Consider the following 26133-nt stretch of genomic DNA (forward strand, 5'->3'; position numbering starts at 1 on the left):
GAATCTCTGAATTGCTTTCAGCAATATGATAATTTTAGCAACATTAATTCTTTCAATCCATGAGCATGAAATAATTTTACATTTGATTGTATCACCTCTGATTTTTTTAGCGTGTTTCATAATTCATGTTGTAGAGATCTTTCACTTTCCTGGTTAGCTATATTCCTAAGTATTTTATTCTTTTTGTGATTATAGTGAATGTGATTGTGTTCTTGATTTAGCTCTCAGTTTGGACTTTATTGGTATATAGAAATGCAACTGATTCTTGTACATTGATTTTATACCTTGAAGCTTCCTCTCTTTTTATTTGAATGCCTTTTATTTCTTTCTCTTTCCTGATTGCTCTGGCTAGGACTTCCAGTATTATGTTGAATAGCAGTGGTGAGAGTGGACATCACTGCCTTGTTCTGGTTTTCAAAGGGAATACTTCAAGCTTTTTTTTATTCAGTATGATGTTGGCAGTGGGTTTGTCATAGATGCCTCTAATTGTTTTGAGGTATGATCCTTTAATGCTTAGTTTCTTGAGGGTTTTTAACCTGAAGAGATGTTGAATTTTATCAAAAGCCTTTTCTGCATCTGTTGAGATAGTCATGTGGTTTTTGTTTTTAGTTCTGCTTATGTGATGAATCATTTACTGATTTGTGTATGTTGAACCAACCTTGTGTCCCAGGGATAAAGCCTACTTGATAATGTTTTTTGATATGCTCCTGGATTTACTTTGCTAATATTTTGTTGAGGATTTTTGCATATATGTTTTTCAGAGAAATTGGCCTGATGTTTTATTTTTTTACTGTGTCTCTACTGGGTTTTGATATCACAATGATTCTTATAGAATTAGTTAGGGAAGAATCACTCCCCCCCAATTTTTTGGAATAGTTTTCAAAGAATTGGTACCAGCTTTTCCTTATACATCTGTTAGAATTCAGTCGTAGATCTCTCTGCTCCAGGGCTTTTTCTGATTGGCAACCTTTTTATTACTGATTCAACTTTGGAACTCATTATTGATCTGTTCAGGGTTTCAATTTCTTCCTGGTTCAATTTTGGGAATGCATATTTTCAATAATTTATCCATTTTTTTCTAGGTTTTCTAGTTTATGTGCCTACAGGTGGTCATAACAGTCTCTGACTGGTTTTTGTATTTATATGCCCTCTTTGTCATTTCTGATTGTGTTTATGTGGATTTTTTCTCCTTTTTTTCCTGTATTATTCTAGGCTGTGGTCTACCAATTTTATTTATTCCTTCAAATAACCAACTTTTTGTTTTGTTTATCTTCTATATAGCTCTCATGTCTCAGTTTTATTTAGTTCAGCTCTGAATTTGGTTATTTCTTATCTTCTACTAGCTTTGGTTTTTTTTTTTTTTTCCTTATTTTTCTAATTCCTTTAGATGTGAGATTTCATTACTGATTTGAGATCTTTCTAACTTTTTGATGTGGGCATTTAGTGCTATAAACTTTCCTCTTAACTGTTTTAGTTCTGTCTCAGAGATTCTGGCCATGTAGTATCTTTGTTTTCATTTGTTAGAACAATTTCTTGATTTCTGACTTCATTGTTTATCCAAAAGTCTTTCAGGACCAGAAATTGTTTAATTGCTATTTAATAACATAGTTTTTGAGCGCTCTTCTTGATCTTGATTTCTAGTTTTGTTGTGCTGTGGTGCAAGATTGTGGTTGGTATGATTTTGGTTTTTATAATGTGTTGAAAATTGCAACATCCCCCAAGATGGCTTAATAGGAACAGCTCCAGTCTGCAGCTCCAAGCGTGACTGACGCAGAAGATGGGTGAATTCTGCATTTATGGGACTATGTGAAAAGATCAAATCTATGTTTGATTTGTGTACCTGAAAGTGACGGGGAGAATGGAACCAAGTGGGAAAACACTCTTCAGGAGATCATCCAGGAGAACTTCTCCAACCTAGCAAGGCAGGCCAATATTCAAATTCAGGAAATACAGAGAACACCACAAAGATACTCCTCAAGAAGAGCAACCCCAAGACACATAATTATCAGATTCACCAATGTTGAAATGAAGGAAAATATGTTAAGGGAAGCCAGAGAGAAAGGTAGGGTTACCCACAAAGGGAAGCCCATCAGACTAACAGCAGTTCTCTCGGCAGAAACACTACAAGCCAGAAGAGAGTGGGGGCCAATATTCAACGTTCTTAAAGAAAAGAATTTTAAACCCAGAATTTCATATCCAGCCAAACTAAGCTTCATAAGTGAAGGAGAAATAAAATCCTTTACAGACAAGCAAATGCTGAGAGATATTGTCACCACCAGGCCTGCCTTACGAGAGCTCCTGAAGGAAGCACTAAACAACTGGTACCAGCCACTCCAAAAACATGCCAAATTTCAAAGACCATTGATGCTAGGAAGAAACTGCACCAATTAATGGGCAAAATAACCAGCTAACATCATAATGACAGGATCAAATTCACACTGAATATTAACCTTAAATGTAAATGGGCTAAATGTCCCAATTAAAAGACACAGATGGGCAAATTGAATAAAGAGTCAAGACCCATCAGTTTGCTGTATTCAGTAGAACCATCTCACGTGCAGAGACACATATAGGCTCAAAATAAAGGGATGGAGGAGGATCTACCAAGCAAATGGAAAGGAAAAAAAGCAGAGGTTGCAATCTTAGTCTCTGATAAAACAGACTTTTAAAAAGCAAAGATCAAAAGAGACAAAGGCGCAGTGGCTCAGGCTTGTAATCCCAGCACTTTGGGAGGCTGAGGCAGGCAGATCACGAGGTCAGGAGATCGAGACCATCCTGGCTAACATGGTGAAACCCTGTATCTACTAAAAATACAAAAAATTAGCTAGGCATAGTGGTGGGCACCTGTAGTCCCAGCTACTCAGGAGGCTGAAGCAGGAGAATGGTGTGAACACAAGAGGTGGAGCTTGCAGTGAGCTGAGATCTCACCACTGCACTCCAGCCGGGGTGACAGAGTGAGACTCCGTCTAAAAAAAAAAGAAAAGAAAAAAGAAAAAGAGAGACAAAGAAGGCCTTTACAAGGAATCAATTCAAAAAGAGCTAACTATCCTAAATATATATGCACCCAATACATGAGCACCCAGATTTATAAAGCGAGTCTTTGCAGACCTACAAAGAGACTTAGACTACCGCACAATAATAATGGGAGACTTTAACACTCCACTGTCAAAATCAGACAGATCAACAAGAGAGAAGGTTAACAAGGATATCCAGGACTTGAACTCAGCTCTGCACCAAGCAGACCTATTAGACGTCTACAGAACTCTCTACCCCAAATCAGCAGTGTATACATTCTTCTCAGCACAATATCGCACTTATTCTAAAATTGACCACATAATTGGAAGTAAAACACTCCTCAGCAAATGTAAAAGAACAGAAATCACAACCAACTGTCTCTCAGACCACAGTGCAATCAAGTTAGAACTCAGGATTAAGAAATTCAATCAAAGCCACACAACTACATGGAAACTGAACAACCTGCTCCTGAATGACTACTGGGTAAATAATAAAATGAAGGCAGAAAAAAAGATGTTCTTTGAAACCAATGAGAACCAAGACACAATGTACCAGAATCTCCAGGACACATTTAAAGCAGTGTGTAGAGGGAAATGTATAGCACGGAATGCTCACAAGATAAAGCAGGAAAGATCTAAAATCGACACCCTAACCTCACAATTAAAAGAACTAGAGAAGCAAAAGCAAACACATTCAAAAGCCAGCAGAACACAAGAAATAACTGAAATCAGAGTAGACCTGAATGAGATACAGACACACACACACACACACACACACACACACACACACACAAAAACCTTCAAAAAATCAATGAATCCAGGAGTTGGTTTTTTGAAAAGATCAACAAAATTAATAGACTGCTAGCAAGACTAATAAAGAAGAAAAGAGAGAAGAATCAAATAGATGCAATAAAAAAAATAATAAAGGGGATATCACCACCAATCCCACAAAAATACAAACTACCATCAGAGATTACTATAAACATCTCTACACAAAGGAACTAGAAATTCTAGAAGAAATGGATAAATTCCTGGACACATACACCCTCCCAAGACTAAACCAGGAAGAAGTTGAATCTCTGAATAGACCAATAAGAGGCTCTGAAATTGAGGCAATAATTAATAGCCTACCAACCAAAAACAGTCCAGGACCAGACAGATTCACAGCAGAATTCTACCAGAGGTACAAAGAGGAACTGGTACCATTCCTTCTGAAACAATTCGAATCAAGAGAAAAAGAGGGAATCCTCCCTAACTCATTTTTTAAGGCCAGCATAATCCTAACACCAAAGCCTAGCAGAGACACACACAAAAAGAAAGAGAATTTTAGATCAATGTCCCTGATGAATATTGATGCGAAAATCTTCAGTAAAATACCGGCAAACCAAATCCAACAGCACAGCAAAAATCTTATCCACCACGATCAAGTCGGCTTCATCCCTGAGATGTAAGGCTGATTCAACATATGCAAATTAATAAACGTAATCCATCATATAAACAGAACTAACAAAAAAAAAAAAAAACCATGATTATCTCAATAGATGCAGAAAAGGCCTTTGACAAAATTCAACAGCCCTTCATGCTAAAAACTCCCAATACACTAGGTATTGATGGAACATATCTCAAAATACTGAGAGCTATTTATGACAAACACACAGCCAATATAATACTTAATGGACAAAACTGGAAGCATTCTCTTTGAAAGCCAACACAAGACAAGGATGCTCTCTTTCACCACTCCTATTCAACATAGTGCTGGAAGTTCTGGCCAGGGAAATCAGGCAAGAGAAAGAAATAAAAGTATTCAATCAGGAAAAGAGGAAGTGAAATTGTCCCTGTTTACAGATGATGTGATTGTATATTTAGAAAACCCCATCATCTGGGTGCAGCACACCAACATGGCACAAGTATACACATGTAACAAACCTGCACGTTATGCACATGTACCCTAGGACTTAAAGTATAATAAAATAAAAAATAAAAAAAAAAAGAAAACCCCATCATCTCAGCCCAAAATCTCCCTAAGCTGATAAGCAACTTCAGCAAAGTCTCAGGATGCAAAATCAATGTGCAAAAACCACAAGCATTCCTATACACCAGTAACAGATAAAGAGACAGTCAAATCATGAGTGAACTCACATTCACAATTGCTACAAAGAGAATAAAAGGAATCCACCTTACAAGGGATGCGAAGGACATCTTCGAGGAGAACTACAAACCACTGCTCAATGAAGTAAAAGAGGACACAAACAAATGGAAGAACATTCCATGCTCATGGATAGGAAGAATCAATATCATGAAAATGGCCATACTGCCCAAGGTAATTTACTGATTCAATGCCATCCCCATTAAGCTACCAATGACTTTCTTCACAGAATTGGAAAAAACTACTTTAAAGTTCATATGGAACCAAAAAAGAGCCCGGAAAGCCAAGACAATCTTAAGCATAAAGAACAAAGCTGGAGGCATCATGCTACCTGACTTCAAACTATACTATGAAACTACAGTAACCAAAACAGCATTGTTCTGGTACCAAAACAGATTTATAGACCAGTGGAACAGAACAGAGGCCTCAGAAATAACACCACACATCTACAGCCATCTGATCTTTGACAAATCTGACGAAAACAAGAAATAGGGAAAGGACTCCCTATTTAATAAATGATGCTGGGAAAACTGGCTAGCCATATGTAGCAAGCTGAAACTGGATCCCTTCTTTACACCTTATACAAAAATTAATTCAAGATGTATTAAAGACTTAAATGTTAGACCTATAACCATAAAAACCCTAGAAGAAAACCTAGGCAATACCATTCAGGACATAGGCATGGGCAAGGACTTCATGTCTAAAACACCAAAAGCAATGGCAACAAAAGCCAAAATTGACAAATGGGATCTAATTAAGCGAAAGAGCTTTTGCATGGCAAAAGAAACTACCACCAGAGTGAACAGGCAACCTACAGAATGGGAGAAGATTTTTTCAATCTACCCATCTGACAAAGGGCTAATATCCAGAATGTATACAGAATTCAAACAAACTTACAATAAAAAAAAAAAACATCAAAAAGTGGGAAAACGATATGAACAGACACTTCTCAAAAGAAGACATCTATGCAGCCAATAGACACATGAAAAAATGCTCATAATCACTGGTCATCAGAGAAATGCAAGTCAAAATCACAATGAGATACTATCTCACACCAAAAAGTCAGGAAAAACCAAATGTTGGAGAAGATGTGAAGAAATAGGAACACTTTTGCACTATTGGTTGGAGTGTAAATTAGTTCAACCACTGTGGAAGATGGTGTGGCAATTCCTTAAGGATCTAAAACTAGAAATACCATTTGACACAGTGATCCCATTATTGGGTATATACCCAAAGGATTATAAATCATGCTACTATAAATACACATGCACACATATGTTTATTGTGGCACTATTCACAATAGCAAAGACTTGGAACTAATCCAAATGTCCATCAATGATAGACTGTATTAAGAAAATGTGGCACATATACACCACAGAATACTATGCAGTCATAAAAAAGGATGCGTTCATGCCTTTGCAAGGACATGGATGAAGCTGGAAACCATCATTCTGAGCAAACTACCACAAGGACAGAAAACCAAACACTACATATTCTCACTCATAGGTGGAAATTGAACAATGAGAACACTTGGACACAGGGCAGGGAACGTCACCCACCAGGGCCTGTCAGGGGCTGGAGGGCTGGGTGAGGGATAGCATTAGGAGAAATACCTAATGTAAATGATGAGTTGATGGGCACAGCAAACCAACATGGTACATGTATACCTATGGAACAAACCTGCACATTGTGCACATGTACCCTAGAACTTAAAGTATAATTTTAAAAAATTACTTTATGGCTCAGCATGTGGCCAATCTTAGAGTATGCAACATGTGCAGAAGGGAAGAATGTATATTCTTTTGGTTTTGGGTGGAGTGTTCTGTCAATGTTTATTAGGTCCTTTTGGTCAAGTGTCAAGTTTAATTTCCAAATACCTTTTTCAGTGTTCTGCCTTGATGATCTATCTAATGCTGTCAGTTGGGTGTTGAAGTCTACCACCATTATTCTGTGATAACCAAAGCTTCTTTGTAGGTCTCTAAGTGCTTGTTTTATGAACCTGTGTGCTCCTGTGTTGGGTGCATATACATTGAGGATAGCTAAGTCTTATTAAATTCAACCCTCTATCATTAAATAGTTTTTCTTTGTCCTTTTTGATAGTTGTTGGTTTAAAGTTTATTTTGTCTGAAATAAAAATAGCAACTGCTGCTCTTTTTTCTTTCCTGTATGCTTGACAGATTTTTACCATCCCTTTAGTTTTGGCCTATGGATGTCCTTGCATGTGAGATGGGTCTCTTGAAGACAACAGGTAGGTCTTGTTTCTTTTTTCTTTTCTTTTCTTTTCTTTTTTTTTTTTTTTTTTTTTTTCGTTTTTGAGGAGTCTCCTGTCGTCCAGGCTGGAGTGCGTTGGCGCGATCTCGGCTCACTGCAAGCTCTGCCTCCCGGGTTCACGTCATTCTCCTGCCTCAGCCTCCTGAGTAGCTGGGACTACAGGCGCCCGCCACTACGCCCGGCTAGGTTTTTTGTTTTTTGTTTTTTTTTTGTTTGTTTGTTTGTTTGTTTGTTTGTTTGTTTTGTATTTTTAGTAGAGGCGGGGTTTCACCGTGTTAGCCAGGTCTGGATCTCCTGACCTCGTGATCCGCCCGTCTCAGCCTTCCAAAGTGCTGGGATTACAGGCGTGAGCCACGGCGCCCGGGCTATTTATTTATTTATTTATTTTTTGAGACAGGGTCTTGCTCTGTCACTTAGGCTGAAGTGCAGTGGCATGATCACAACTTACTGCAGCCACTACCTCCCCAAGCTCAGGTGATCCTCCTACCTCAGCCTCCTAAGTAGCTGGGACTACAGGCATGTGCCACCATTCTTAGCTAATTTTCTTGTATTTTGTGTGTGTGTGTGTGTAGAGATAGGGTTTTGCCATTTTGCCTAGGTTGGTCTCAAGCTCATAGGATCAAGCAATCTGCCTGCCTCAGCCTCAAAGTGTTAGGGTTACAGGCATGAGGCCAGATCTTGTTTCTTTATCCAGCTTGCCACTCTGTGCCCTGCAAGCGGGGTGTTTAGCTCATTTACCTTCAACGTAAATATTGATAAGTGAGAAGTTGATTTTGTCATCATTGTTAGCTGGTTGCTATGTAGACTTGACTGTGCAGTTCCTTTATAGTGTCACTGGTGTGTTTACTTAAGTGCATTTATGTGGTGGCTGGTAAGGGTCTTTTTATTTCCATGTTTAGCACTCCCTTAATGATTTCTTGTAAGGCAGGTCTGATGGTAATAAATTTCCTTAGCATTTGCTTGGCTGAAAAGAATTTTATTTCTCTTTCACATATAAATCTTATTTGGGCTGGATATTAAATTTTGGATCAGAATTTCTTTTCTTTAAGGATGCTGAATATAGGCCTTCAATATCTTCTGGCTTCTAAGGTTTCTGCTGAAAGATATGCTGTTAGCTTGATTGGGGTCCCTTTGTAGGTGACCTGCTCCTCATCTCTGGTTGCCTTTAGTATTTTTTTCTTTCACATTGACCTTGGATAATCTGATTATTATGTGTAATTGGGGATGGTTGTATAGTATAGTATCTCTAAGGAGTTCTCTGAATTTCTTGAATTTGAATGTTGACCTCTACAGTGAAGTTGAGAAAATTGTCATGGACAGTATCCTCAAATATGTTTTCAATTGTAGGCACACACTCTCTCTGTCTTTCAGGGACATCAGTGAGTATATGTTTGGTCTCTTTACATAATGTCATATTTCTCAGAAATTTTGTTCATCCTTCTGTATTATTTTTTCTTTATTTGTGTGACTGAGTTAATTAGAAGAACTGGTCTTTAAGCTGAGATTCTTCCCTCAGTGTGGTCCCTTCTGCCTTTAGTAATTCCAATTGTATTATAAAATTATTTAGTGAAATTTTAGCTCTGTCAAATCAGTTTAGTTCTTTCTTAAAGTGGCTATATTGTCTTTCAGTTATTGTATTATTTTACCAGATTCCTTAAATTCTTTAGATTCCATTTCAACTTTCTCCTGAATCTCATGATTTTCATTGCCACCCAGATTCTAAAATCTATGTTTATTATCTCAGCCATTTCAGTCTGGTTAGGAATGATTGTTGGGGAGCTAGTGTGTTCATCTAGAAGTAAGAAGACTCTGACTTTTAGAGTTGTCTGAGTTCTTCCACTGGTTCTTTCTCATCTATGTGGGCTGATGTTCCTTTAACCTTTACAGTTGCTGTCCTTTTCATGGGGCTTTAGGCTTTTATATTCTTTGATGCCCTTGAGGGTTTGACTATAGTATAAGTTTGGTTCAGTGAGCTAGCTTTATTTCTTGACAATTTCAGAGGACTGTGGCTCAGCTCAGCACTCCTGGGCTATCTGCTCTAAGCCTGAGGGCCTGGGACCAGGCCCAGAACCTTGTTCTTTGGCCCCTTGAGACTGAGCACCTGCTTCACTGGAGGGTCCAAGGTGTTCCCAGTCCACTAGCAACAACACTCCTATGGCGGAACGGAGGCGGGGGGTCCCAGCAAAAGTATTTCATAAGAGCAGTGGCAGTGGCGATCTGCTCTCACATGCATGTACTGGCAGCAGTGGGGCAGTGGCATGTTGGGGTCCACACTCACGCACATGCTGGTGGTGGTGAAGCAGCAGGGTGGCAAGGTCCATGCACATGTACACCAGGGATGGTAGTGTGGCAGGGTACATGCATGCATGTGGGCTAGTGGGGACAGGGCAGCGGTGATGACATCTCCACGCATGTGTGCACAAAAGTGGTAGCAAGGCAGTGATGTCTATATGTGCATGCCAGCAAAGCAGTTGCGGGTGCTGAAAGCAGGTGCATGCTGATGAGAGGCCAGTGGCAGAAGCTCTCTGGTGGTCTGGCAGAGTCAGCCAGTGAAAGACCTATGGCAGTGGTCTCTGAGAACTGCCTCAGTTGAGCATCTGAGGCTGTGCTGAAAGCAGGTACAGACAGGCAGGGATACTGGGAGAGGCCAGCAGACATGGGGGTTTGGGGGTACTTAGATCAGTCTAGCCCCATCCAAATAGCATGGTAGCCCTGTTCTGTCCAGGTCTAATAGTCAACAAAGGGATCAAAACCACTTAGAGGAGTATGGCAAGCCTTGGGGAATGGACATCCCTAACCATGCTCCACTGTAGCTGTTCTCACACCAAACCCTCTGGGTTCCATAGAAGCTGGAGTCCTGTCCCTGCCAACTCTGCAAGTAGCTCTCCCTGCCAACTCAAATGTCTGTGTGGGTCGTGGGGGTCTCCTGCAGTTAGGAATCCAGAGGTTCATGGTTTGAGTGGACCACTTCATGCCTATTTAACTAAACCCTTCCCTAGAAGCCACTGAGGACCAGGAACAAGTCCTAGTGTTTGGCAACCCTGTGTAGGGTTCGCAGCTTCTTCCCCGCTTCAGCCCAGGGTCTGCATTCTCCCTCTATCCACTCTCAATGCCTTCTTTCCAATGATCTTCTCAGAATATACTGCTTTTCTTGATGATCTTGTCTCTTGGTGGGAAAAACTCTTCCTGGCTGCATCTAGTCATCCATCTTGTCTTTGTCTCTTCTCTCAAAAATAAATTTAATTTTATATACTTTTGGCTTTATTTCCCAGTTTCCTGGGTGTCCTAGCATCCTCTCTATTGATCTGTCAGTATCTGTAGGTCACAAGGTGACTAAGGATGCAGCAGAGTCACCTAGGGCCTCCTGGAGCCAAGGAAATGAGCAATGGAAGCAGGACCCAAACTGGGTGAGTGGGCACAAGGCGACAAAGGCCCTGCCAGATCTGGGAAGGCACCTCCTCCTCCAAAAAAAGTTATATCCATACATGGAATTCTATGCAGCAATAAAAAGGAATGGTTATTAATACACTGAGCAGCATGGATTACTTACAACCATATACTAAATTGAAGAAAAAAAGCCAATACCAAGTAGGTATGTTTATTTCTATCTTAATAAAATCATAGAAAATACAAGTTTAAGTTTAAGTGACATAAAGTGTATCAGTAGTTGCAAGAATGCCAGGTTGGTGGTGTGCTTGACTACAAACATGTATGAGGGGTTATGACATTTAATATCTTAATTGTGATTTTGTTTACATAGGCTTATGTAATTATCAAAATAAATGGAACTGTATACTTAAAGACTCAAATTTTAGTATAAATTATACATCAATAAAATGTATTTAAAAATTGTTGAAAGAAATAAAAAAATGAAAACAATATAAAAGAATCATGGACAGATTGAGGAAGCAAACATTGCAACTTCAGGAGAGTGGACACAATCTCGTTTGTTTTATCTGCCACCAGTTTAGAAACTATATGTGCCTGTCTCAACTCAGTACCCAAAAAATATTAGTTGAATTAGTGAATGAAACCTAAAGAGACTAAAGTTTAGCCAAGGCTATCTCCGATAGCACAGTGCTTTAGGAAATTTGTCTTGCATATACAGCACAACAGTTGCCTTGATCCCACTCCAACCCTGAGGACCAACTCTCTTGTTCCTCTTTCTTAAGTATTCTGTGACATAACTGCAGACCACTAATCATCACACGTAACTTGCACTCTCTGTCTCTCTCTTTGCATTTGTAATTCTCTGTGTTTAGAAAATAAGTGTATCCAGGCACAAGGCTTCACTTTTCCTTAAATGTTTAAGGACAAAATGAGGGAGCTAAAGGAGAGTGGAACTTATCTGCTAGGTGTGAAGCATTTAAGCAAAAAGAGAAGCATAAGTATTTCAAATGCTACAACAACATTGGGAAGGAATATAATGAGAAAAATCGCCAAGATGACAGTTAATCCAACTTAGATATGGTGTTTTGTTTTGTGTTTCACTGAGCACATCATATGCAGGAAAGGCACATTTATCATGATCCTTGCCTCCAAAAAGCTTAAAAATGTGAAGTGAAAGACCCAAGTAGCTACAACACAGGGTAGCAAGTATTGCATGCACATAACAGTTGAGGGGCTCTCTGGGTTCATTATGGGTCAAGGAAAATCTCTGGAGGGAATGACATTAGAAATGGGCTTTGAAGGTTGAGTGCTATTTAAAACAGTGGAGATTCCAAGAAAACCATTCTAAATTATAGTTTGATTTATATTAACAAATGTTTTTCAGGCAGAAAGAGAAACCATTTAAATGGAGAGTCGACGGGATGGCATCACTATGTTGTACTAGGCTCCTGGGTTGCTGGGTTCTTATTACAATGGGGGAGTCGGGGGAAGAGTCTCACAGGATGTCTTGATATGAGCTGTGAAGGAACAGGAATGGGAGAAACCCTGAATAAGTTGGAGGTGGTGACTGAGGATAAGGTGGAGTAGTCAATAGAGAAAAGCTAAAAGAGTTAAAAATAGAATGTGAAATAAGAAACTGGGAGGAGAGGAGGAAATACAAAAAACTCACCAGTGCTTCTTAAACCATAACACAAGGACTATTAGAATCACCAAGGGCACCAGCACTATCAAGGCAATCCAATTCATGGAAAAGTGGTGTCCTGCACATATTGGAAAGATACATGGATGCCATTTTAAACTCACTGCTGATTCTACTCCATCTATTGATTTCCTTACTTAACATGTGCATTGGATGAGTTGCATCAGTTATCTTACTTCAGTCACTCTATTCCCAAACTTACTCAAGGGAGGATTCCTCATTTCCCCTTAAATCTCTAGTATCCATGTATCCCTCAGGTCTTACTCCACTGTTCTTTAAATTACCCTCTACATTTCTTCCTACAATCCCTCATCTAGGTCTGCTATCCTCAAAATTTCCTCTCCCCTACCCTCTAGGCTCAAGAATCACCTACCTACACTTCCAATCTCCAATCTTACCCCAGTAGAGGATGATGTCCTGGCCTCCTAGACTGCTGTGTCTCACTCGACAAGATAGGCCAGCAGTCTCCTCAGATGCCACCTCCAAGATCACCTGAAGATACCATGTCCCATCAGCATTAGGAAGAATATCACTGTGTTTAGTGCCCAGTTGCTCCTGTTCATTCCACATCCATGTCACCCAAACAGGCTTTGGGTAGAAGCCGGAGGCATGACAAACCAGCAACAGACGGTCAGACCCAAGGCTGCGGTGACTGGACAGCCAGGCCTCTGGCCTCACTGCAGAGAGCAAAAAAAGTATTCTGATGAAGAAACTTACACACAGCTTACATCCACATGCTGATGTAATTCACATGAATATGCACAATTATCTTTTTCTTGCCTTTAAGAAATGATTACCCAGCAACCCCTCTGCTTCTTGTCCTCTTTCTTGTCCGGAGTTTGAAGGGTGAGAACAGAAGGGGCAGGACTTGAATAGAAAAATCTTAGAGGAAGGGGCTGAAACTACTGACCTTGCCTGTGCAGATACATCTTCCCTGCATCCAGGAGACCCAACAAAAATCGGGGGCAAGTGCTTCTTATGAGATTATACACTGTTTCTGTGACGCCTTCATAATGATGATTGAGTAGATGACAGACACCTGGGGCCAAACTCCCACCGTCTGGAGATGGCACCCATGTTGTATTTTGGAAACTCAATAAATCTAATCCGTTGAAAGCTACCCGAAAGAAGTCTTTTGGGCTCTTTCCAGAATGCAGTTCACAGCCTGCTTTCACCTGTACTTCAAAGGGATCTGGAGGAAGAGAAGAATGAGAAAAAGACTTCAAACAAAAAAGTGAAAACAACAGTATAAAAACCTAGGGCTGTATCAGGAAGTGAAGCAAAAAAGCTTTATGTGGATATGAGAGTAAGCCAAAGACATATTTAATCAGAAACAAGAGAGAAAAATTGCTGGGGATAGGGAAGGGGGACAATAGGAGATAAATGCCTTGAATTAACAAGAAAAAGTGGCCGAGGAAGATGTAGAAAAATGATAGGTGAGCCACATAATATAGGATAGAGGGTGAAGTGGGAGCCTGTGTGAGGGAGGTGGGAGGATAGCATTCCATGATGCATGAAATTGGTCATAACGGTCATTGAACTGTGGACATAGATCTTTGAAGAAATTGAATGGGAGAATAGATTTTATTTTAAAAGTCAAGCACAGAGTGGGACAGCTGTGTGCCTCTGGATTGTAGGATACAGAGGGAGACCACAGGGGGAAGATAACAAAGTACAAGAAAAAAAATTCCAAAAATAGCAAGAGCCTAGGAAATTTGAGGGAGTCAACATCAGAAATATCCCTTAAAAGGTTCATGTATGCAGAATTTTATGGTAGGAATGGATAATGGGAAATGACCCAGAAATTAGTGGAGAATATTTCCCATAAATAGAACATTCTAAAGAACTCCCATAATTTAGTTGATTGAACTTACATTTTGAGTAATCTTGACTGGCATGGTCTTGAATCTCCCGAGTTAATCCAAATGAGTAGACACGAAATAACAACTCTAGGTCTGACAACTCTTCGTTGCTGAAGTTGCTCTTGGACCAGGTGTGCAGGAAAATTATTCTGCCTGATTCACTGTCCCAGCCATGAGTCTGCAACTCATCCAACCATCCTGAACCCTGACCTTGTGCCCAGAATTGGTTGGCAAATGATAAGATCTGGATAGTATAGAATGAGACGTGTTCCTGGGCTGCTTTTGGTGGAAGGAGGGCAAGTAGTGTAAGGAAAAAAAAAGAGAGAGGCAAGGAAAATGGATACGAAATGCCAGGTAAACCAGTTACCACAGAGAAACGTTAATGACTCCTTTAGCTATAACATTTTCCTTACACAGAGCCCCATGCTCTGCCACCATCCTCCGAAAGAGTAAACTAGACCTGGAGACACGTATGCTCAGATGGCAAGCATTCTGACATCTTCATTGATCCATGTTGGGAAAGCCCACCACACTCTACCCAGATACATGTAACCTTGCAGCTGACAGAGATGTTCATACTACCTGCATTGTCACCACCTGGGAGAACAGCTAGCAGCGGAAACTGCAGAAACAGCATGTCCTTTGCAGATGTTTCTTTCTCTCAGAAAAGTTGTTGCTGTTCTTAGCAAACTTATTCCTCTGTATCTATATTCTGACTTCCTTCTACCAACAGACAATCTTCCCCACCAGCCACTGATAGCAACTAAGAAGATCTGCTTCACTCAACCTTCGGCCTCCTACTCAATCTCTCATTTCCCCACCTACTCTGAACTAAAGTTATTCCCTTCTCTCAGGATTTTACCTGCTCTCCCACTAAGCTCCAACATATCTACTTCCCTTCCTCAACTGCCTTAGACAAAGTGGTGTGTGGCATTGAAAGGTTGCTTCATCCCTCTAGACCTTGCATGTTATTTGTAACATAAAAAGGAGAAACCACATCATTTTCCTGGGCCCTACTTGTTTAAATGGAAAATGGAGAGGAAATGGAAAGTGAACCAGTTACCACAGAAAAATGTTAATGACTACTTTAGCACTACTATAACATTTTCCTTACACAGAGCCCATGCTCTGCCACCATCCTCCAAAAGAGTAAACTGGACCTGGAGACAGGTACGCTCAGATGGCAAGCATTCTGGCATCTCCATTGATCCATCTTGGGAAAGCACACCACACTCTACCCAGGTACATGTAACCTTGCGGCTAACAGTGATGTTCTTACCGTCTGCATTGTCACCACCAGGGAGGAGAACAGCTAGCAACAGAAACTGCAGAAACAGCATGTCGTTTGCAGATGTTTCTTTCTCTCAGAAAAGTTGTTTGCTGATCTCTGTTCTTAGCAAACTTATCCCTCTGTATCTATATTCTGACTTCCTTATACCAACCATCTTCCCCATCAGCCACTGACAGCAACTAAGAAGATCTGCTTCCCTCAACCTTGGGCCTCCTACTCAATCTCTCATTTCCCCACCTGCCCTGATCTAAAGTTACTCTCTTCTCTCAGGATTCCAGCTGCTCTCCCACTAAACTCCAACCATATCTACTTCCCTTCCTCAACTGCCTTAGACAAAGTGGTGTGCGGCATTGAAAAGTCACTTCGTCCTTCTGGATTTTGCATGTCATTTGTAAGATAAAAAGGAGAAACCACATCATTTTTTCTGGTTCCTGCTTGTTTTAATAGATCACAATTCTTCCAGTTTCTCCACTTAACTTTGCCTCCACTCTCCATAGTGCCCCATCTTCTCATCACTCCACTCTTTCTTTCCCTGTTTTGAATGTCCTCAAAGTTTTCTCTTTCCAGTTTCACCCCTTTCATCCATCTTTCTTATTTCCTCATTATCACTGATTCTTTTATAAATTGGAGACTTTGTTTTTTACATCTTCCAGGATTTCCCTGCACAATTGTATAAACTACAGTCTACTCTACATTATCCTTAGAGATTAAATTGCAGCCATTCAGAATGAATAGGACCATAACAAATATAAACAAGCCCTTCTACTGCATTTAATCTGTATAGTCATTCACTAAAAAATTACACAGTACACCGTTGGTACCAGTGTCTTACTAGGCATGTAAACACACAGAGATTAACAATGTAATCTCTTCTATCAAAGAGTTTTAAACTGGAGAAGATGTTTAAACAAAAAATTAAAATGCATTGTGATTTTAATTTCAATGTATAGAATCCCAATACAAATCTACTTAGAACTATATTCTCTAGAGAAGCTTTTTGACTGGCTAACCCCCTGGGAAGTCCATAATTTGAAGTCCTGGAAGAACGGCATGCATTTCAGCTAAGGACTGAAAATTCTGTTCAGTGTGGAATTGTATAGGATTGTGATAGTCAGAACATGCAGCTTTTCAGGAGAACTCATACATGGGGAGACCATAAAAATCCAAATTTAAGTTGTTTTGAGATCTGATCAAAATAAATTGTATAAAAAAGGGCAGCATTTGTCAATGTTTGATTTAAGTAGTTTATATGAAGTATTCAGTGACTTATCAGTGACCCTAGCTGGTTAATATATGTAAATACATGAACACAAAGTCTTTTTGAGATCCAAGAAATACATTTATTTTATAGTGTTTCTTAAATCATAATAATTATTCACTGAATACATTGGAGCAGTCACTTCAAATCTGGGCATGAATTTGTGCTGGGCACAGTGACTCATGCCTATAATCCCAGCACTTTGGGAGGCCAAGGTGGGAAGATCACTTGAGCCCAGGAGTTTGAGACCAACGTGGGCAATAAAGTTAGCCAAATGTGGTGGCACATGCCTGTAGTCCCAGCTACATGGGAAGCAGAGGCAGGAGGATCTTTTGAGCCCTGAAAGTCAAGAAAGAAAAATCCCATTTGTAACATTGTTTCTGTTTTAAATTTATTTTTATTCTACATATTTACTGTGTACAACATGGTACTTTGATATATACACTATTTCTTACTTAAGTTTGTCAGTGTGTAACAGTGAGGCTGGAAGTTATTCTCAATAAGCTCTTCCTCTGATGGCCACAGATATGTGGCAATTTCTATGAGCTACAATATCTGAGAGCAATACCCAGTTCAAGCCCTACCCAAATTATTCATAAGCACCAAGTGTTATCTTTGTCCATCTTGTGCTGTTAATGGCAAATGCTTGGTTTGTGGTTTTAGAAAACAATAGCAGATACCACACTATGTGTTTATTCACATTTTTTTCCATGGTCCTACAGGAAAGAGGCAACCCTCCTATTTCCTAATAGTTGGGTTAAGGTCTTGGACTGACTTCTGGGCAATGGAATGTGTGGTGCTGGAAGCATTAGCCAGCTCCAGTCCTGACCACTGAAAATATCACATCTGATCATCTTACCCTGCAGTACCAGCTTGGCGGTCAAATTTCTAAATGGCAAGGCTATGAGACGGAGAAAAGCAGCCTGATCTACATGCAGTTTAACTACTTTAGAAATAAATTACATTGTGTTAAGCCTCCAATTTCTAACATTTATTTATAACTGCAACATAACCTAGCTATACTGGATAATATTATAAAACCCAGTAAATATCATCCTTTTTGCCCTCTTGAATTCAGAAGCAAACAAGTTGAAAATAACATGAGATAGATGGATCTAATGGTCAATCTTGACTTCTGATAGTGCCATTAGATAATTTGCTTTAAGCGTGTAATCCAATTGATCTAGCTCATACTGGACCCTAAATGGAGTGGCCTCCTCATTGCTATGGACTGAAAGTTTGTGCACCCTCCCAAGGGAAAAAAAAATCAGATGTTGAAGCCCTAACTCTCAGCGTGATTATATTTGGAAATGGGGCCTTTATGAAGTAATGTCAATCTCATGTCTAAAGGATAAGGCCTTAATCCAGTAGGCTTAGTGTCCTTATAAGAAAAGACACTGGAGTGCCCTTCCACTTTCCTTCTGTGTGTGTGTGTGTGTGTGTGTGTGTGTGTGTGTGTGTGTATGTGTACACCTACCATGGAAAAGCCGTATGAGCTCATAGTGAGAAGGCAATTGTCTGTATAAACCAGGAAGAGAGCCTTCACTAGAAACTGATGGATATCTTCCAGATGGAGATTTTGAGCTTCTAGCTTCTAGAGATGTGAGAAAATAACTTTCTGGTGTTTAAGCCACCCAGCTGATTGCCTTGGGTTAGGGCAGCCCAAGAAGACTAATACACTCACTTAGTTCAGGCAATGCTGATAAACCCTAAGCTCCTCACCTGAGCAGCTGTTCCCATGAGAGCTAGGGCCTGGAGGAGGAGAGTGAGACTGAGCCTTTGGGGAGCAACTTGCCCACAGAGGTAAAGGGCAAGAGGAGGTGCTGATGCATACTTGCCCAGTTTCCCTCCTGAATTGATCAGTGAGATAAATCAGTCTGTTTTCAGAGGAAAGATTAAGGGGTGAGGAAAAAAAACAGAAAGTATTTAGGGGAAATTTCCCCTCAGGGTACCTAGAAGAGTAAGTAACACCCTCACCCCTTCATGGCAATACCCATTCAAATAGACACCTAGAAATGAGTTCTCCGGAAACTTCCCTCTCCTTTGCTTCACACAGTCACCATGTCATTTCTCTCCCTCCATCTGGTTTTTCCTCTCTGACCTGACTGTTATGTAGTCCTGCTTCCATCATGTGGGACAGAGATCACAGCCATAGACCCTGCCTATGTGTCACAGTCCATATCCCTCCATGTCCATGCAGCGCTCTGCCCCAGAGCTGCTACGGGAAATGTGATCCTGAGAACATCTACCAGCCTAAAATATTCCAATTGCTTTCATGAAACATAATCCAGACTCCTAGGCATGACAATTTTATACACAAGGGTTTATGTATATCAATCCCTAAAAAGGAAGGGTGGAGGTAGTGTAAGAAGGGAAACTGGCAGACTCTTCATACTGGTGAATACTTGTAAATATAGATGCAAGAATCTGAAATTTTTATAAAATGCAATGGAGAGAGGAGTAAGTGGTTATTAAGCTCTCTGAACACACAAAACCCTAAAAGAATAACCTGAAGTGGGTGGGACGCCCTATGATTAGAACCCCGCCTGAGCAGAGGGGCTGGGCTGGGCTCTCCCGAGGGAGCCCTGTGCTCCTCCAGTCCTTCCCCAACTTCCCTTTTCTTGTCCTTTCGCTTAGACCACAGATGTTGTTGTGTTTGCCTTTGCCTGGGCTCTTCCTGCCTGTCACTTCCCTAAGACCACTCTAGTGGGTGACTTTTGCACCCCGAGAGAGAGAGACAGAGAGAGAGAGAGGTTTCCTCAGAACTCTGGTGTCATTTTCCCACCCCACACAGTTCTGTCATCCCCTTCCTCTCCAGCAGAAACTTTGCCCTCTGCCTGCTTCCCCATTACAGAAACCCCACAAGCCTCCCACAACCACATGACTCTTACAAGTTCTTTCATTTCCTCCTCAGCTCTTATTGAAGTGATTCACTCCTTCATTCTGGCCTCCAAGCATAGTTCCTGTGGCTTGCCTAAATCCTCCACCCTCTCCCCACTACAACAGCAAAAAAAAAGGTCCTAGTCTGAGAGCTACGAAAACTCCTGGATGGACCACTTACTAGAAGCACTAATCCCCCACTGTAAAATGACAAAATTGGAAGAACTTAATATTTTCTAATTCCATTTCAACTTTAATATTTTTTGACTTGTCCTGTGCTTCTGTTCATTTCTGTTTACATAGAATTTTCTTTCTCTTCTGGACTTCTTTGTCCTAATGTCTAACTTTTCTATGATCTCATATTGCTTTCTACTTATCCTTTGTTTGAATACCCTGGGTATCCTCTCTATCTTATCACCAATTCTACCTAAACTCCCTACCCATTCATTCTAAGCACCACCCTGGCTAAATTTTGAAGCCTAAAGTATTGCCTTTCACTTGGTCCTTAGGTTTCTGTGTGTGTGGTGGCTCATGCCTGTAATCCCAGCACTTTCAGAGGCTGAGGCAGGTGGATCATGAGGTCAGGAGTTTGAGACTAGCCTGACCAACATGGTGAAACCCCGTCTCTACTAAAAATACAAAAATTAGCCAGGTGTGGTGGTGTGTGACTGTAATCCCAGTTACTCAGGAGGCTGAGGCAGGAGAATCGCTTGAACCCGAGAGGTGGAGGTTGCAGTGAGCCGAGATCGCACCACTGCACTCCAGCCAAAAAAAAAAAAACAAGAAACAAACTACAAAACACATAGATATACTGGGTAAGCTGTAATTTTAAAAACTATTTATACATGCATGCATTGAACTCACAAGATAAGAAAGTCTGCAAAAAATTAAAAAATTAAAAATTAAAAACTAAATAAAGAAATAGAAGCTAACACTTGAGCTTCCCAAGGCATTGACAAGAGTGGGTTCCTGAGAGCTTTGCCCACAGAATCCACATAGGTCATGAGATCATGTTGAGACCACCAAATAAAAGTGCAAGAAATCTTCTACTGTATCCTCAATAAAATTGGTAAGGAAAAAAAAAAGTTCAACTGAACCAAAAGACAAGAAGGAACCTTGGGGTGACCTTAGGCTCTGGCTAGATTTTTGTTGTTGTTGTTCTTACAAAAATTTTTAATCACAGGTTTGCTCTCACAGGAGTTTAGAGATTAAAAGTATTCTATTTGTCTTAAAATGTCTGATCGAAGAAATTAACAATACAAAATAGTTCCAAGCTTGTAGTAATAGTATATCACTCAGAAGGAAGCACAAAATTTGTTTGTAGTAATATATCATTTCAAAGCAAACACAAAAATATTCAACACAATCAACACAGTCTTCTTCATTTTTCTGATATAGGCAGTCTTTGTTTTGCCCTGTTTCAAAATGCACAAATTTCAGTCAGCAAGGTTTTACTTAAATAACACAAATTCCCCCAACAACAAATTTGAAATGTGTGCCACAAATTTCAGTTGCCACAGTATATTTACTCTTAGTAACTGCACGAAGCATAAACTACCACTAGGACTTCAGTACATGAGTTGCCATAGAAGTAACAAATCCACATCATAATCAGTGACCAATTGTTTTACATATGTCAAAGTTTGTCAGTTTGACTATTATTCTGTTCTGTGCAAAAACAGCAAAACGTGTAGGCGTGTAGTCCTGTGGTTTCATTGTGTCTCAGTAATAAACCCATATGACATCTGACATGAGTGAATAATAGAAAGAGGAAATTAGACAACAAAGATGAATGTGTAAGGAAGAAAAGGGACAATGCTAGAAGTGAGATTTGAATTAAATATAAAAGAAGCTATAGAAGAAATAGCTGACCAGGGAACGCTGAGAATGCTACTGTTTGAGAGACTATAGAGGTGAAGCTAGAGGAACTGAGAGAAGGCAAACTTAACCTATGAGGAAAGTGATTGTTGTGAAAAGAATGAAGGTGTCTTAAAAGAAGTGACACTGGCAGAAAACTTCCCATGAAAGGAACTCTCTGAGATATTCCCCAAAAGGGAAAGCGCTAAGTATAAAATATTAGAAGCTGATCCAAACATTAAAAGGAGTATAAAAATTCACCAAGGAATAAGAAGATACTCTATAAGTTATAGGAGATGAAGGCAAACATTGTTCAAAACATTCTTGGTAAGTTAATACAAGGGAAAAAAGCACTTTAATTCTGAATGTTTTAATGTTTTAAAGTATAGTGTGCTAAGTAAATTATAGTTGTACTGTTTTTCACTTCCCTATATATTTATAACCAATAGTAAATGGGCTTTGAATATTTTGACAAAGATGTTTCAGTGTACCAGGATGATCATAATTCTCTTCCTTGATTATTGAGATCCTTTCACATGGTTTCAGCTTGCATGATCAATTTTTACAGTCCTGCATTAATATGCAAAGCAAAGACTGACTTTATATTACAGAAATTGGAGTCAAAGTGTTTAAAAACTGCAGGTTTGTTAAGTATCGATGATATCTTTTTATGAATACTATCAGTTAATTTTTTCATTTAAAAATGTTGTAATCCTTTGAAGTTTGCAAGGAATTATTGGGATTTTAATATCATTCTGCTTATGGTGTTAATTTTACTTAAATATCATGCCAAACTGGTACTAAACACATCAATTTCAAAGTATTTTTGGAAGTACTTATACTTTTGGCTTGTTTTCTAGAATCCATCATTTTATTAATACCTTCAAAGTTTCTAAAGTAGTATTGCAGACTACCACTAATTGAATCCCTAGAAATACGATGGTATTTCTAGCTCAACTTCCTCATCATATACTCAACCATGGTTATAATTTTGTATTTATTTCTATTAGCAATGCAATCCAATGTTTTGTCAAGACTGAAAGATAATACTACTCTTGTATGATCTTTTTAAACTATTTTTAAACTATTTAGAGATAAACTATTTTAAACTTTTTGAACTATTTAGAGATAAACTTTTACTATATCTTTTAGTACAAAAGTTTTTTAAAAAGACTGTGAATGAGCCTATCTAGATTCTTCCTCTCTGGGAACGGCATCTCCGAAAGAAAGGCAGCAGCCCAAGTCAGGGGCTTATGGATAAAAGTCCCATCTCCCTGGGACAGAGTACCTGGGGGAAGCGGAAGCTGTGGGCACAACTTCAGCAGACTTAAACGTTCCTGCCTGCTGGCTCTTGAGAGAGCACCAGATCTCCCAGCACAGTGCTCAAGCTCTTCTAAGGGGTAGTCTGCCTTCTCAAGTGGTTCCCTGAGCCCCGTGCCTCCTGACTGGGAGACACCTCCCAGCAGGTGTCGACAGATACTTCATACAGGAGAGCTCCTGCTGGCATCTGGCAGGTGCCCCTCTGGGACAAATCTTCCAGAAGAAGGAACAGGCAGCAATATTTGCTGTTCTGCAGCATCCACTGGTGATACACAGGCAAACAGGGTCTGGAGTGGACCTCCAGCAAACTCCAGCAGACCTGCAGCAAAGGGGCCTGACTATTAGGAGGAAAACTAACAAACAGAAAGGAAAAAGCATCAACATCAACAAAAAGGATGTCCACACAAAAACCCCATCCAAAGGTCACCAACATGAAAGACCAAAGGTAGATAAATCCAGGAAGATGAGGAAAAACCAGAGCAAAAAGCCTGAAAATTCTGAAAACCAGTATGCCTCTTCTCCTCCAAAGGAACACAGCTCCTCTCCAGCAAGGAAACAAAACTGGATGGAGAATGAGTTTAACAATTTGACAAAAGTAGGCTTCAGAAGGTGGTAATAACAAACTCCTCCAAGCTAAAGAAGCATATTCTAACCCAAAGCAAGGAAGCTAAGAACCTTGAAAAAAGGTTACAGGAATTGCTAACTAAAATAAGCAGTTTAGAGAAGAACATAAATGGCATGATGGAGCTGAAAAACATGGCACGAGAACTTCGTGAAGCATACACAAGTATCAATAGCCAAATTGATCAAGTGAAAAAACGGATATCAGAGATTGAAGATCAACTTAATGAAATAAAGCATGAAGACAAGATTAGAGAAAAAAGAATGAAAAGGAATGAACAAAGCCTCCAAGAAATATTGCTCTATGTGAAAAGACCAAACCTACATTTGATTGGTGTATTTGAAATTGACGGGGAAAATGAAACCAAGTTTGAAAACACTCTTCGGGATATTATCCAGGAGAACTTCCCCAACCTAGCAAGACCGGCCAACATTCAAATTCAGGAAATACAGCAAACACCACAAAGATGGTGATCATTAAAAAGTCAGGAAACAACAGATGCTGGAGAGGATGTGGAGAAATAGGAATGCTTTTACACTGTTGATGGTAAATTAGTTGATGGTAAATTAGTTCAACCATTGTGGAAGACTGTGTGGCAATTCCTCAACGATCTAAAACTAGAAATACCATTTGACCCAGTGATCCTATTGTTGGATTTATACCCAAAGGATTGTAAATCATTCTGCTATAAAGACACATGCACCTGTATGTTTATTGTGGCACTATTCACAATAGCAAACACTTGGAACCAACCCAAATGCCCATCAATGATAGACTGGATCAAGAAAATGTGGCATATATACACCATCGAATATTATGCAGCCATAAAAAAAGGATGAGTTCATGTCCTTTGCAGGGACATGGATGAAGCTGGAAACCATCATTCTCAGCAAATTAACACAGGAACAGAAAACCAAACACACATGTTCTCATTCATAAGTGGGAGTTGAACAATGAGAACACATGAACGCAGGGCAGGGAACATCACACACACACACTGGAGCCTGTCAGGGGATGAGGGGTTACGGGACAGATAGCATTAGGAGAAATACCTAATGTAGATGATGAGTTGGTGGGTGCAGCAAACCACCATGGCATGTGTATATCTATGTAACAAACTTGTACGTTCTGCACATGTATTCCAGAACTTAAAATATAATTTAAAAAAAAGAAAAAAGAAAGCACTTAATGTTTACAGCAGGCTAACAAAGACCATGTGAAAATCTTGGGGCTTTTTGCTTAATTTTTCTTGCCTTTTAACATACTACAAATGTGTCATTTGTTTAGGAGAGAAAAAAAAAGACTGTTAATGGATCAAAGAATGATATTGAATTTTTTCACGTATTTTTAGATGTTGCCAATTATATTTACCATGCATGGTGGCATTGTCATATCCTGAATCTTCAAATTATTTGGTTTATATTTAACTTTTGTAACTTGCCTATTAATGTTGCATATAATTTTTCTAGTAATTCCATACACCGAGAAATTTATTCAACACACTAAAAGTGTTTTATATGGAATTATAAGCTCTTGGAAATACACAAATTAATAATAATAATCTGCTTTACCTACCTATATTTGAGGACATATCATCAAACCTTAGTGGATAATATATAGAATTTCTTACCTTATTTAAATTTGATTCATCATATCTACCATAATCCTAATTGTTTAGTTTTGTATTTTGTTTAGTTTTGTATTTTATACCCTAAGTAGTATGCTATATTATTTGGTGGTAATGTTAGTCTTCCATACAAATGTTCCACCATAATGTTATAATTTCCTGTGATATTTGCAAGTGAAGATGATAGTAATACATTTTCTTGGATGATGCTCTGAATTTCTGACTTTGTCCTGCCAAAAACTGAATCACTCATATCATATGTCATTCACATATGTCAATATTTTCATATAGTTCATTTACTTAAAAATATAGAAATAATTTGGACACAGGATGTTATCTTGCTCTATATTTATTTAAGGGCATTGGATCTAAATTGCCTTATTAATTTCAGAGATTAAGATAATTTGGAACTGTGTTGTAATCCCTGCACAGGTTATTCTCCTTCTGTTTTATATTTACTCCTAGAATTAGCCCCTTAAGTTCCGAATTTAAAATGTGAGTTTCAATTATATCTTTGAAGATTTACAAGTCTGTTAAAAGCTTAGCTTCTCAGTCTCATTTGGCGCCTCTCATGGAATCAGTAGATGCCTCTGGGGAGAAAAGCAGCCCCAAATACAGGGTTCATCACTATGAGCTTCTCTCTTCTCCTGGATATTGACCCAGTAATTCATCTCCCCTTTGTTGGTTATTTGAAGCCTTGAGGCAGATTTTATTTCATATTTTTATTGTTTTTTTCTAGACATCCTCGATAAGAGAGTTGGTCCAAATTACATAGTATAACATTTCTAGAAACAGAAGTCGTTCTGTTTCCCCATCATTCTGAGCACACTGTCACAAGGACAGAAAACCAAACACCGCATGTTCTCACTCATAGGTGGGAACTGAACAATGAGAAC

The 26133-nt window shown here is 39.4% G+C and overlaps 2 protein-coding genes across 7 annotated transcripts in view; both read right to left on the minus strand.

Moving 5' to 3' along the window:
* The window catches only part of CD1E (CD1e molecule), a 97308-nt gene that overhangs the window by 58470 nt on the left and 12705 nt on the right, over positions 1-26133 (minus strand). The gene's annotated exons all lie outside the window — the stretch shown is intronic.
* CD1C (CD1c molecule) lies at positions 11014-16020 on the minus strand. Of its 6 annotated transcripts, none has more exons than XM_030935238.1 (6): positions 15662-16020; positions 14395-14626; positions 13431-13712; positions 12919-13197; positions 12491-12581; positions 11014-12338 (listed from the first exon to the last, which is right to left on the minus strand). In XM_030935238.1, exons 1-6 carry the CDS (start codon positions 15668-15670, stop codon positions 12317-12319), a joined length of 915 nt encoding a protein of 304 aa, XP_030791098.1. In that variant the 5' UTR covers positions 15671-16020; the 3' UTR covers positions 11014-12316. The 6 variants fall into 6 exon arrangements, with proteins under 6 accessions (XP_030791098.1, XP_010379548.2, XP_030791095.1 ...); XM_010381246.2 differs by having other exon boundaries at positions 14395-14658; XM_030935235.1 differs by having other exon boundaries at positions 14395-14661.

The sequence above is a fragment of the Rhinopithecus roxellana genome, chromosome 8 (genome assembly GCF_007565055.1).
Source record: "Rhinopithecus roxellana isolate Shanxi Qingling chromosome 8, ASM756505v1, whole genome shotgun sequence".
Classification (NCBI taxonomy): domain Eukaryota; kingdom Metazoa; phylum Chordata; class Mammalia; order Primates; family Cercopithecidae; genus Rhinopithecus; species Rhinopithecus roxellana.